Below are 14,654 nucleotides of genomic sequence, written 5' to 3'. Positions count from 1 at the left end.
AAATCACAAGATGTTAAAGATACCTTTGAGAACAAATTGTATAATTATAGCGAGAGAGGGAGAGATGGGTACTTACAGAGAATTTGAGTGTCATGAACACTCTCCCTTTGAGCGAATTTGAAATTCGCTATGATCACATGAAAAATCAAACTTCATACAGAGAATTTGAATGGCTAAAACAAAATTGTTGTTTCTTGAGAGAGAGAGAGAGAGAGAGAGAGAGAGAGAGTTTTTCTTTTGAAGAAATTGAAAAATGTTGAGATTTAGAGAGAGAGAGAGAGAGAGAGACTGGATTTATATAGTGGAAGAGAAATTCAGAGAATTCAAAAAAAAATTCGACCGTTGCATGAACTGAACGAACGACACTGCATTTGGTCTAGGTTTTCTAAATGACGACGTCTTATGGGGATTTAAACCGTATTTAGTTTAAGAAACTAATTAAACACTTTTATTTAAAGCCAATTATGGATAAAATTGATTTGGTTTTATTAAAGTTGGGTGAGACCTTCTCTCATCCCATCACACACTCAATATTTTTATTATTTTATTATTTATTATTTTTGTTCATATCCATGTTTAGAGATTGTATTTCCTGGTTTTATTTAAAAATTTTATTTTATAATAATATTACAATTCATGGATGACGAATTATTATTTTATGCTTTAGTTTTTTATTTTGTAATTTTGTGCATGATAATAATTCTATTTCTTTAAAAAATTATTTAGTTTGGGTACTAGCGAGCAATAAGAGGATGAAAAAAATTATTTACAATATTATCCTAACCATTAAATAGCCTATTTTTCTGAATTTATTTTTTATTTTTGCTATGTATATTATAACATTGGAGATTTGAGAGAGAAAAAAGAAAAAGAAAAAAAATGCAATTATGAAAAAAAAATCACCTTTTTGATAATTATTTACTATCAAAGGGCTCTTAATTAATAATAAACTTACAATGTGTTGGTAAAAAGAATGAGATCTCAAGATCCAGTCTCATCTTGTAAAATATTTAATAAAATTGGACATAATAATCCAAAAATAAAAAATAAAGAGAAAAATTGAGACCCATTTTAAAGACTATAAGGATAATATTGAGAGAATTTAAACTATGGGGACATTAGTGAAACATTGATAAATCTATAAGGTCAAAAATATATATTTACCCAAATCTAATCAAGAAGCATCCAAAGGGTATACTGTGGATCAAAACCTCTTTAGTCTTTACTTCTTCCAAACCAAAGTACGGCCACCTCTCCACTTGTCATCGTAACAGTTCTCTTGTCCTTCACATCCAAACTCGAAGAACCTTCCTTTCCTCCTCCTTCTATCCATCTCCAAAAACAGCCAAAGTACCAATCTTTCTAACACAGTTTGCTTCTTCTCCCAAATAAACCCTTCTCAAACTCCACAAAAACAGAAACCCAGAAGCCAGAGCACTTGTTTATTCGCTTTTGTGTCTTGTTTTTCCTGTTTTGCAGCAGCTATGGCATCTTCACCATCACCTAAGAAAAACCCACCAACAGAATCAGCCGTGGTGGTTCAAGTCCAACCCCCTTCCCCACGTGTACATGTCACCACTCCAACAACTGGTGCTCAAAGAAGAATAGGAATTGCTGTTGATCTCAGTGATGAAAGTGCTTTTGCTGTCAAATGGGCTGTTCAAAACTACTTACGTGCTGGTGATGCAGTGATCTTAGTCCATGTTAGCCCCACAAATGTTCTTTATGGTGCTGATTGGGGTTCGTTGCCAATTAAAGAGAATTACAATCTAGATGAACAAAATGAAGAGAATCAGCAAAAGATTGAAGAGGATTTTAATCTGTTTACAAGCACCAAAGCTAATGATATAGCACAGCCTCTTGTTGATGCAAACATACCCTTTAAAATTCATATTGTGAAGGATCATGATATGAAAGAAAGGCTTTGTTTGGAGGTTGAGAGGTTGGGGTTCAGTGCTGTGGTAATGGGGAGTAGAGGGTTTGGTGCTTCAAGGAAGAGTAGTAAAGGGAGGTTAGGGAGTGTTAGTGATTATTGTGTTCATCATTGCGTTTGCCCTGTTATTGTTGTGAGGTTTCCTGATGAGAAAGATGGTGGCGCTGGTGAGGAGTCAGAGAGGGACGGTGGGGCGACGTTGTGTACGGTGATGGAGGAGGAGCAGGAAGGGCACGACATGGATGGTAAACAATCAGGTTTGAGTTTGTTTGTTGTTTTGTTATGCTTAGTTGGCTTATGTTTCTCTTGGATTGATTAATGTCATTAAGGCTAATGGTCTTTTCATTAGGTGCGATCATTGGTTAGTTCTTGTGTTTTAAGCCGAATGGTGCTTTGAGTTGGTAATTACATGGTTTATCAGTATGATCAGCTTTATGATTGTTAGCAGAAGAAATATATCTTGAGTTTATGCCATTAGTTTCTTCAGTTTAGTTTCTTTCCGTTTAGGTTTAGATCATTGTATGTGATTATTCAGTCAAAGCTTGTTTCCATTTTAGCTCCATATTGTCATCTTTATGATTATAAAGGCAATCTCATGCAAGATTGATAGTGCAGATGACTATGAGAGTGCATTGACTAGTGAAATTTCCTTTAAATGTGGCCACTGAATAACTATTAGGCCAGAGCTTTTTTTCCTCTTAATGGTAATGATTTTGATTTGGGTGTTTAGGACCACGCTAAGGATGATTTCTGATCAGTGATAAATGATTTTGGTGTGAAAGACCTTTTTGTTGTTACTACTAGTTTTTTTGGGGTCTTTCTTGGATATTAATACTTTTCCTTTGTATCAACCCATACCTTATTACCATTCCAGAACAGCTTGATTCAGCAACATCGATGGTGACGATTTATATACAGGATAGTGCACTAAAAGAAAATACATGTAACATGTTTTTAGAGGATTTTTTATATTTAACAATGAACTTGAGAGATTTCTTTTCAAATGACAAGCAAGAATCAACTTGATGAACGTTATGCTTCTGCATTTATTGTTTCAACAGATGATTAAGGAATAATAACAAACTATGACCAGTTTAGTTACTCTTTCATAGAATTTTGATGTTTGCTTACAACATCACACTACTTGCACCATGTACAATGGTCTACTTGTCAATGCTGTGAACTTCTGTTTCTGCTAATTTGGCTGTTTTATTTTGATGAGAACTAAGAAACAAGAAGACAACCTTAGATTCTGTGTCTTTTTTAATTTAGTGCGTTTAGAATAAATCCAACTGCTTCTGCATCTTTGTCGTTTCCAATGAGGTAAGTTTCAGCATGTTTTATTTTTCACGCAACTCAGTAGGAGCCTATTTGTTATTTTAATGAGTGGTGTTGTGTTAAAGGCATAATTCATATGTTCCCTTTTCTTTTGCTCTGCCTCTTTCATTGCCGGAGTGTTATCCTAATTTTGATCACCTTTTCCCTTGTGCTATTCCAGGCCTTCAGTCTATTCACCAAATAAATTCATGAAGTGTCAACTTAGGGAACATTCCATGTTGCAAGTCTTAGTTGCTTAGTTCAATGAAGCAACTTTAGGGTTCTTGTTCAAATACCATCAAACTTTTTGACCTTTAAATTTACTTCTTGGAATTACATCACCAGTCTGCCTTTTAGTTTTAATCAACTAGCATTTTCTCTTGTACAGTGATAAATACTGCTAGTGTTTGAGAACTGTTGTATATGTGATTTTTTCTTTCAATTTGCAACACTGACAAACTCCAACTACATTCTCAAAATGAAAACTTTGTACTTGTGGCACATAACCCTATTGATGTATTCAATTTTTGGGTTGATCGAGGGCTGTTAGCTAGAAGAATATTGGTCTTTGAACTTATATCTCGTTATATTAGCTTGTGTCAATAATAATCACTTGGGTGACCTAAGAAACTTGACTGAGCATTGGATGAAAAATGAAAAACATTTGCTAATTCCATGGATTAAGACATTCTGTCTTCCATTTTTAACATAGATGGAAAAGTTAGTAGCATTCAAGGCTTGATATAGTGCTTCTCATTGAAATTGAATTTGGTTGTGATACACATGACAGGGGTACATCTTTCATGTTTAGCTTAGGAGGGATGCTTGTGGGTGGGTGGGTTCAGGTGGTTTTCTATTAAGTGATGGTGAAGCATTGATGGTAATTTCAAATCTGAGTTACAATGTAGCTAAAGCCAAAAGTACCTCTGGCATACCAGGACCTGAATGTGCATATTCTATAGGTGTTGTTGATTTCAGCTTGGTACTGGAAGGATCTAATCCTATTACTATCACCAATAGCAGTTTTCTTTTCTAAGTGAGGATACTATCAGGAATGGTTGATGTAGTTAGCATGCCTAGGAAAAAGTTGTCATCTAAGAGAGTTTGCTCATCTAATATTTCCTTTCATTGGTGTGTTTATCTTATATTAAGTTTAAAAGAGAGATTTGTGTTTGTTTCAGAGCATTTATTATTCTCTAGACCGCATAGAGAGTTTGTCTATGTGGAATAATTGTCATTTAGTATATAATTCTGCCTTAGAACCCAATATTGTTGTGTGCCAGAATTATCAAAACATGTGTTTATAGTCATTTTTGTGATTGTTGGCTTCTTCTTTTTTTGTCCCCCTTAATTTCTTTAGCTTGTTTCTTTTTACCACCATCTCTAACGGACCACATAAATGAATAGGGAACAAGAGAGACAAATGATTGCAGAGGAAGATAGTTGTGGTGGTCCAAAGAGACTGCTGGTAAATATCGAGAGAGATTCTATGGGCTTATTTGGTTGGGAACTACTTTTCCTTGTAGTTTAATGTTAGAAAATAATATAAATCATATTTCGGGGCTTTTCCTAATAGCTTAAGATTTTGGGTTCATATGTTTCTTAACAATTAACTGGTGGTCGTGATATTATCACCCAGCCTGTTACTTCCTGCTGGGTTTAAAATACATGCGAGCTTATTCACAAACATCAAAGTGGCTCTAGCGTCCAAACTCATTTAAACTCCTGAAAAGTCAGTAAATCAAGTTGTTCTAAGTTAACATTTCATGCTAACATTAGATTCATTTCTCGTGTGGTTGTATAGTGTTCCATCATGATATATGCATCTGCTTCAATGACTATTCTTCTCAATGTCTTAACTACAACATCCTTTCTCAAGTTCTTTATGTGCTACCGCTACCAGACTACCAGCTATGCTGGGAAGTACTTCAAAGTTCCATGATTTTATTGATTCCCTTGTTGGGGCGTATTGGGTTGGCTCATTATCATGAGACCAACAGGAGGATTCTGATACCGCAGCATGAATCAATTATGGAAACCATCTTGGAGGTTAAAATTGCAATTCCATGAGTGTAATAGAATCAAAGTTCCAAATACTTCTTTCTTTCTCTATTCAAGACTACATACCCTCATATCTAATGGACAAAAATATAAGAACATGATGTATTTATAAGAAAATTGATTTCAGTATTCCTTCTCTTGCGTTAAGGCTAAATTCTAACAACCTTTTCTGTGTCTTGCAGACATGACGGCAGCTTCTTGAAAGGATAGATGAGATGTTCCATGTGTCCTGTTGGTTGCATGATCATGTCTTTGAAAAATGCTTGGTAGTACTGTTCTCTGTCAGCTTAATACTCTACCTTTTGAAATGTGCAGTTTACTTAAATGTGTAGTTTGGATGATGGATCGGTGATGATGAACTGTTCCTTTGGAGGTCTTAGTGTAAATAGGGTGCGCTTTTTTGATGGACTGATGAAATATCTGCTAAGAACCTCATCTACTTGTATGCATATTTGGTTTTCTTTATTTCCAATATGTTTTAGTATATGTGAACTGATTGGGAAATGAACAGCTTTTAGAGCTTGAACAGGCAGGTAATTAATGACATGCTAAATTAAACAAGAATAAAATATAATATAGTTAAGTTAGTCATGGTTTTGAATATAGAATGAAGTCAGTAAGGGTTGGTATAATTCTGAATGAGAAATTACAAGTCGGTGGGATGTTACGAATAAGAAGCTGAAAGAGATATCTTCCTAGCTATAGTCGTGAGTTACACGAGGATCCTTTTCTTTCTCTCAGGAGACTTATCAATGTTTTTTGGGGTGATATAAAGAAAATAACAAGCCTTTATCTGTTCATAACTGATTGTTTAAATCGCACCTAGGTAGAAATACGAGGATAATGACAAATACAAGCGCGAGAACCAAGTTATTGATCATATAAAGTTCTCTGGAAATGAGAGTTGTTGTGAAGATGGTCTGGAGGAAGATGACCAGCATGTATATCTACTATTATGAGTGATGATGAACGAAGACGTACTGGCATTTTCCATACATATATTAAGAGTGACAATCGATCTTGAAAGCTGGTGATTGATGGAGGAATTGGTGGTTCTTAAGATTGTTAGAGAAATGTTGGATTTGAAAGTTGAAAAACATCCAATTCCAATTCCTTTTCGAGTAGCATGTATTAATAAGACAATTATAACTTCAAAATTTAATTTACATATGAAAGAAAGATCCATATTATACTTTCTATTCAAAATAATGATTATCTTAAATTTTACTAAGATGACATTAAAAACATACTAATATGAGTTTTAAACTATTATTTTTTAGCTCTACAAAAAAAACTGTGTGACAATAAGAAACTTTATTAAAATAAAAATAAGCTTTCAACTTTGTCAACCATTTAATTAATTTTTTCTTCAAAAATCTCATATTAGAATGAAATATCATCAAATTTAAAAATAGATCTAGGGTTTTGCCTACCTTGAAATAAGTTTCCATGCAAGTCCTTTTCTTTACAATTACTCTTTGCATTACCCATTAGGTGAGCTAGATCCATTATGGTTTGCTCTATACAATCAATTGCTCTATACACTCAAACCTCTGTTTCCAACGATTTAGTTTTTGCTCATGAGCCCGCACAATGCCCTAAAGGGCCTCCACTCCTATATCATGAAGTGGGTTGTTACTGTTTTCGTCCATTAAAGATACCTACTTGCTCTGATATCAACTGACATGATTTATAATATAAATAAAAATTAGGGTTTTCAAGTCTTAAGGTTTCATACCTAACTATTGAGAAATTTAGAGAAAATTATCCACTGTTTTATAAAATCTCAATAATAATCTTCATATTAAAATAAACTTGAGATCCTATTTGTATTAGTTTTAAAATATTTTATAGGAAATGATTCTTAATTAAAAATAAAATCCTTTATAGAAAATAATTTCTGTTTAAAATTTACTTAACTAGTAGAATTTATCTAGCATTAGTATTTCTAGATAATAAAATACTAATTAAATTAAAAGTCATAATGTAAATGAAAAGAAATTCAAATACAATAAGTTAAATAAAGACAATCTTGCATAGTAGCTTCCAAGTTTTATTTGGAGACCTTCTTGATCTCTGATAATTATAAAATTTTTAAACCAATATGAAATAGGGCCTTCAAAATGTTCTTTAACATTTCAGCTCGATCTAATGGTTGAATTAAAAGTTATACTTAATTTATCAAACTACATCTTGAATTTTTCTTAAACTCTTCAAAATTTAAAAATCTTAACTATCAATAAAATAGTGCAATAAACATTATTATGTCAAGAATATAAAAGAAATTCCCCAATATCATACTCTATTTTAGTTATGGTTGATATGTTTCTAAAATGAAATATTTTATTTCATGTAATAAAATATTTGATGATGCTTCACAATTTGAAATTTCTTTAGAAAAATTGTTAAATTACACGGTTTAACTTCTTCTATTGTGTTCAAAAGGATATGAAATTTGTTAACTATTTCTTAAAAACATTATGAAAATTGTTTGGATATTTTTCATCAACAAATTACTCAAATGGTTGATCTTATATAGTTTGGGTTGATTCGCTTATAATTACTTTATCGATCGTTCAATTAGTAAAGTACTTTTCAAAATTGTTCATGGTTGTTCTCCATTTCCACCTGATCATATCTGCACTTTTGTATTTTCTGAGTCTTTTGCCCAACACATCCATGGTTTATGTGGTGTGATTAGGTGGAAGATAGCATTAAGTATTGAAAATTATAAACTTTCTTTTGATATGCATTGTAGAAATAAGTAATTCAATGTGAGTAAGTTTGTCATGCTTCATCTTCGTCTTGAGAGATTTTCTAAAAACTCTTACCAAAAACTCGGGCTGTTGATCCCTTTTATATTTTATGTAAACTTGGATATAATGCTTTTTTCCTTGATTTGCCTAATGATATGAATATTACTCCCACTTTTAATGTCGAGGATTTATCTCCTTACCAAGACCCTTCTAAGCCTTTTACTTTACCTTTTAGGGTTACTGCAGATTGTCATATACCTAAAGCGTGGACCATGTATCCAAACTTGATCATGAAATGAAATATTGATAACCTGATTGAAAGGAAAACAAAAATTTGTTTTTCAAAACGAATAACTTTAAAGGATATAATAAGTAAAAACATAATATCAATTAGTGTTTATTTTTCAAACTCATGACCCTAACAAGTGATTAAACCGAAAGCACCGCATCTGTAAAGCCACTATTTTAAACTCGGCTTGATCTGACAGGTTGACCTATGACCTGAATGACATAGGGATTAGATCGGGTCGAGTTTCAAAAAAAATTAGGAGAAAATTGATCCAGTGTAAAATGGTAAAAAAATAGGTTAACCTATGTCCTGGTTAGCTTGAGGCAAATCCACTCAAAACCCGTTGATTATTTTTTTTAATTTTATTTTTTATTTTCAAAATGATATCATTTTTACTTATTTCTAAAATAAAAATATTTGGTTGACTTGGATTCACTCGGGTCAATCCACTCAACCTATGACTTAGTACTTGTCCTAAATTGACTCTCAGATCGTGCTTAAAAACAATGGGAAAAATCAAAGAGACCAAATCTCAATAAATCAAATATTGAATGATGAAGTAAAAAAAAATAAGGATAAAAATAGCAATTAAAAGAATAAGAATCTTATTTGAAAAAAAAACAAGAGGACAACCTAAGATTTTTAATTGAAGTGGAAAGTTGAAAAAAAGGGGATCAAATTAACAAATGAATCCAAAATAAAAATCAAGAGAATGAAGAATAAATCAAAAAAATATATATATAAATATTATGGATCTAAGAAAGAAATTGAAATTTTTTTTTTGATAAAAGATCCAATAATCAAAATTAGAAATCAAAACATTGAGGGTTAAACTTGAAATATCATCAAATTTTAAATTAAAGGGTAAAATTGAAAAGAAAAATCAAATTCACAAAGTAATTCAAAACAAAAATAAAAATCAAGAGAATAAAGATCATACATGGAAAAGTCAAAAACAAGATTATGGATCCAAGGACAAAATTGAAAAAAAATTAAAATTTGATAAAAGAACTAAAAATCAAAATTAGAAGTAAAAACATTAAGGGCTAAACTTGAAATATTATAAAAACAAAGGATAAATTTGATATAAAAATCAAATGAAAAAAATAAAAAAACAAAGAAATCAAATCTGACATAATTAAAATAATGAGGACTAAATATAATAAAATTAACAAATAACACACATTTCTGAGATTTTGCAAGGGCAGCAAATTTTCCAAGGTTGAAGAGAGAGAAAAGAGAGGGAAAAAAAATTATCATCGGAGCTTCACCATGCAGAAAGTGGCTACATGTGCCTCATCATTTTGAAGGGGATGAAAAGACACATCAAACGTCGTCTCAGAATGTCGTATTTAACCGTTAAGAAGTGTAGCACACGCCACCCAAAAAGCATGGATGCCTCTCACACGCCAGCAACTTTTCTATTTTTTTTTTATCAATTTAATTTATGCAAATACCTAAGTGCCTCTAATCCCATACAATATTAACAAAAAGACCAAAACCCCCTTTAATCTTACTTATAGATTATTTGGCTCCAAAAAGTATTATAGTAATTACACTATAACAAGAAAGAGAAAAAACTAAATATACTCCTGCTCTAACATTTAAGGAAATTCAACATTTGAGTGTATTTTAGATATTAGAACGTGCAAATAAAAAGTTAAAATACTTCTTTATTCTCATTTAATATTGTAATAGCAAATATGTTTTGTGAAAAATATCATATTATCTTTGAAAGCATGCTTTGAGGCTTAAATTATTATGGACAAAATGATAATTTCAATGTGGAAATCCTCGTTGAAACATGAGTGCGTGCACAGTAAATGACTGATTTGTTTTAGCTTTTTAGCTTTTGTTTTAATATAGGGTTTAATTTTATCATTCTAGTTTTCATTTCTATTAGGACTTATTTTACAAGATGCCTGTAAATAAGGGCATGAGCTAACATTCAGTTTTTATTATTTTTTCTTAATTTTAATATTGTGAAGTGTTAATTATGAATCTGGATGGATGATGTAGATTCAAATTTGGAGTGATGGTGGAATATTTTTTTTTATGGTATTTTCTTTATTTTAATGTAACAAAGAATTTTTAATTATAAAATAAAAAATAATGATAAATCCGTAAATAATCAGATAATTTTTACTAATTTTTTTAAACTTGTCAGATACAAAATATAAACTATATATTACATGTGTATCAAAATTTAGAATGTAAACTGTAATTTTTTAAAATTCAATATACTAATATAATTTCGACTAAATTATAGAATAATATGAGTAATTTTTTCTTATTGCAAATAAAGACTTGAGTTTTCCAGTCTCTATAAGATTGAGTGTATCTCTTTCATTGGTGATTTGGATTTTAATTTCAATTTTATTTATCTTATTTTGGTAATTTTTGCTCGATTTGTTTTACGCAAGACTTGTGTTGGGTATTCTCAAAAAAAAAAAAAACTAATTATTTCATTAAACAGTGGAATCAAATTATAATTAACTCATTGAAAATTGAGGGGTCATAATCATTGCTTAATATGGGATTGATTGCTGCATGATCAACGGTGAAGTGGCAGCCAAATGCTGCCTTCATCCTCGACCACAGCTGGTCTACTATTTTTCTCTTCATTCAAACTTAACAAATGCTCAATTCCCTTTCCTAGTCATGATTCTCGTGGCAATCCAGTGCAGAAAACATGTACAGATTGGCAAGCTGGTGTTTGAAGGAAAGCCATACAATTAGGGCTAACTTTTTTTTGGTATTTAGAATGTGTTTCGTGAGTCCGATCATCCTCATCTGTCAAAAGAGGTGAGCTCGCCGACAGTCAAATATGGCGTTCTCTCCATATCTTAACCATTTCAGTGGTAATCATCAAACTCTTCTTTCAAGCTTTTTAAAGGGATTTTGGACATCGCAGTCACAAAACACACCTTATATATGCTATATAACTAAAATCCTGCAAGACTTGCACAGCTTTAACAATATTATTTTTTTTATCAAGCAAAAACAAACAATACTTGCTCCTCTCAAAGTTGACTCTAGATATTATTTTGCATGGAGACTTTTTTTTTTCTTTAAATTCTAAAGGTAACTTGATGAGAGGAATTTTTTAACCAATTTTTATACATATAGATAGTTTAGTAAATCGATAATCCTAACTCAAAGTGATGAATTAAACGATGTATTCATGAGAAATTTATTTATCCGTAGTCTTTTCTTGAATTTCATTCTGAAATAATAATATAAAAAACAAGTTCATTATCAAGTATTTATGTTAGGCATACAAAACAAAATTGTCAATGACAAGTGGTTAGATCAAATTTGAATATAGTACTAATTGTAATTCAATTAAAAATATAAAAAAAGTTACGTGTTATTTAGTATTGTGGTGCAAAGTGTTTTTTAAAAGTATTTTTCACTTGAAAATATATTAAAATAATTTTTTTAACATCAACACATTAAAATCATAAAAAACACTAAAAAAACATCAATTGGATTATATATAGTAAATCATCCTAACTCAAAGTGATGAATTAAATTCATGAGAAATTTATTTATCATAGTCTTTTCTTGAATTTCATTATGAAATGATAATAAAAAAACAGGTTCATTCACCCTACGAATAAAATAGAAGTATTTAAGTTAGTCATACAAAACAAAATTGTCCATGACAAGTAGATAGATCAAGATCGGTTCTAATTGTAATTCAATTAAAAATAAAAAGAAAGTTACTTGTGTTTGATATATATTGTGGTGAAGCGTAACTTTTAAAAGTATTTTCCACTTGAAAGTATATTAAAATAATTTTTTTAAATTGTTTTTTATACCAACAAATGAAAATAATAAAAAAACACTAACTAAGACAAATGTATTTTTAAAAAATTAATTATTGTCAAACGGTGCCCAATGGGGTGGCATTAATTTGCACTCCCAAACGGTGTCCAATGGGGGTGGCATGGCATGGCATGATTCAGATTTTAATTATACATTGAAGCTCAACGCAATGCTTTCAAGAAGATAAAGAAAACGTTACTGTCAAACTTGCTAGAAACTGAGCTCATTTCATTTTCCAGCAAGTCATTTCACAAGAGACTTATTGTCACTGTTTCAATGTAGATAACCTACTTGGGACCTCAAAAATTGACCAGTGAGAGAAAGATGCCAAACATTACTCATTCATTCTTGGATTTCTTCCTTCACCTAATCAATTGAGCCCTCCCAATTTCATCAGCCTCCTGGTTCTAAAGGCATTATGAAGCACCGAATTCTTGAAACTCATCCAATAAAAGGAGTGACCCTTGATGGATCGAGACGTCGAGTGGAATAAGCTGGCATCACTTTGCTGGTGTGACGAAGGGGAAGTAGGGCAATGCAAGAGAGCATCACATGGTCAATTTTTATGTGATGATATTCCAGAGAATAACGATCGAGCAAGAAGTGGCTATCATTTGAAGTTATAAAGGCCACGAACACCGTGAAGAATAAATGAATAATTCAGTTTCTGGCAGCTTTCCAAAGCTATCACAAACAGAATCAAAACGTCAACAGAGGTGAAAGGTGACATAAATATCTCTGATATTAATTCTTGGTGGTGGATGATTATTTTCTGAGCTATAAAATATTTCTCGTTAATTATTTGCCTTCATCGTTAGGGAGTAAGTTATATATAGTCAAGAGATTTTTTTAAAAATATTCTTATTATCATTTGACCACGGTTGTGTATCATGGTGGCGATCAAATAAAGGTAAAAAAAAATTTATTATATATTAGAGTTTCATTTAAATATTCTGATTTTTTAATATATATGATGTTAAAATTTCGATGATAATTAATAATTTTATTTAAATTATAGAATATATCACGACAATAAATACCATTAAATTAAATTACCTAATAGTAATGGATTTCTTTTTCAGAATTTCTCCCTAAATTGCAATCAACTCTCCTTTAACAAAGCAATCAACTGTCCACTCTCGTGATTCCATCATCATGTTCTTAAATATACTGAAATTGCTTTAAAAAAGCTTCACGAGGAAAATTATCCATGATCAAACATGGCTTATGGTAGGCACGTTCAGCTGTCGGAAAATTAATTAACTATTATAATTGTAATCACATAATAACATTTTTTAATGTCCTCCAATAATCTAGCTGCAATCTGCTTACATAAACCTCCTAAATCCTCGAATTAATGTGGTCGGACGTTGTGCATTAATTTATATTATTTTTATATATATAATTTTTCTATGATATCCTCGAATTAATTTTCTCATTTAAAATCAAATTATTTTTTATCCGTCCATCTAAATTACTAATCATAGATTCAAAATATTTCTTTTTTCTTGAAAATCTCAAATTAAATTGAAGTAAAAGATACAAATATAAAAAACTAAGCCAAATCTCAATAGATGATAAAGAGATAGGAAGATTGATCTTAAGCTCAAGTGGAGATCACAATCTGAAGATATTTTGTGTCTGTTTTAGATTGTGGTTCAAATAGAGGTAGTCAAAATTTTAATTTTTTTAACTAAAATTAATTTTTTTTATGTTTTTATATTATTTTGATGGATAATATTAAAATTAAAATTTTTAAAATATATATATATATATATATATATATATTATTTTAATATATTTATAAACAAAAAAAAACAACCATTATTATACTTCTAAACACTCCCCCCGTCATGCTCCTAAACACTACCTCCTCACCGTCTTGCAGCCGCAGATTATTCATTTGTGTTTGGGAAACCATGTCCTCTTCTGTTGGCAGGAATGAATTTTTTATTAATTTAAATCCTAGTACAATGCATGTGGCCCAGGTGAGGCACTAGTCTCACCTGAAACCATTCAATTTTTTATTACCACATAAAAGAATTGAGAGGAAGGCAATGAAACAAAGAACAGCAGGTGGGACTTCGGCAACAAAACTTGTGGTTCTTGCAAAAGAAACAATGAAGGCATACCACCATCAACCCCAGAGTCAATGGATTTTGTCATGATCTGCTACGTTTATATTCGTTGGTCAAAGAATTAAAACCATTTCCTCTAAGTAAATGAGAGAGATGATGGTATCCACATTCCTTCTAGAGTAGGGTCCCACATTCAGTTGGGGACGAAATCTGCACCACAGAAGAAGTTTTTGACATGGACCATTCAAACACCTGGTGATTCCATCATGTCATATTGAACATCTAGGACAATTTCTTGAAGAAAAACTGAACCAAAACTTGTAGAATAGTGCAGCTAGAATTTTACAATAGAATTTGTATTTCAGTTTGGAGAAAGATATATGCATTGC

At 31.2% G+C, this 14,654-nt stretch overlaps 1 protein-coding gene across 4 annotated transcripts; it reads left to right on the top strand.

Annotated features, from left to right (window-relative positions):
* Positions 1 to 1,195: 1,195 nt before the first annotated feature.
* Positions 1,196 to 5,776, top strand: LOC133703527 (universal stress protein PHOS32). 4 transcript variants are annotated; one of them, XM_062128112.1, is made up of 3 exons: positions 1,196 to 2,178; positions 4,658 to 4,718; positions 5,494 to 5,776. In XM_062128112.1, exons 1-2 carry the CDS (start codon positions 1,485 to 1,487, stop codon positions 4,675 to 4,677), a joined length of 714 nt encoding a protein of 237 aa, XP_061984096.1. In that variant the 5' UTR covers positions 1,196 to 1,484; the 3' UTR covers positions 4,678 to 4,718; positions 5,494 to 5,776. The 4 variants fall into 4 exon arrangements, with proteins under 4 accessions (XP_061984096.1, XP_061984094.1, XP_061984095.1 ...); XM_062128110.1 differs by having other exon boundaries at positions 1,196 to 2,190; XM_062128111.1 differs by lacking the exon at positions 4,658 to 4,718.
* Positions 5,777 to 14,654: the final 8,878 nt, after the last annotated feature.

The sequence above is a fragment of the Populus nigra genome, chromosome 9, assembly GCF_951802175.1.
Source record: "Populus nigra chromosome 9, ddPopNigr1.1, whole genome shotgun sequence".
Lineage (NCBI taxonomy): Eukaryota > Viridiplantae > Streptophyta > Magnoliopsida > Malpighiales > Salicaceae > Populus > Populus nigra.
Note: the sequence above shows the minus strand (reverse complement) of the source record. Positions and strands in the feature narration are given on the sequence as shown.

Bases quoted from the DNA above. Each gene is read 5' to 3' on its own strand.
- LOC133703527 (XM_062128109.1), top strand. From the start codon at position 1,485: ATGGCATCTTCACCATCACCTAAGAAAAACCCACCAACAGAATCAGCC. The intron at 2,191-5,493 runs GTTTGAGTTTGT...TGTGTCTTGCAG, and splicing joins CATGGATGGTAAACAATCAG to ACATGACGGCAGCTTCTTGA.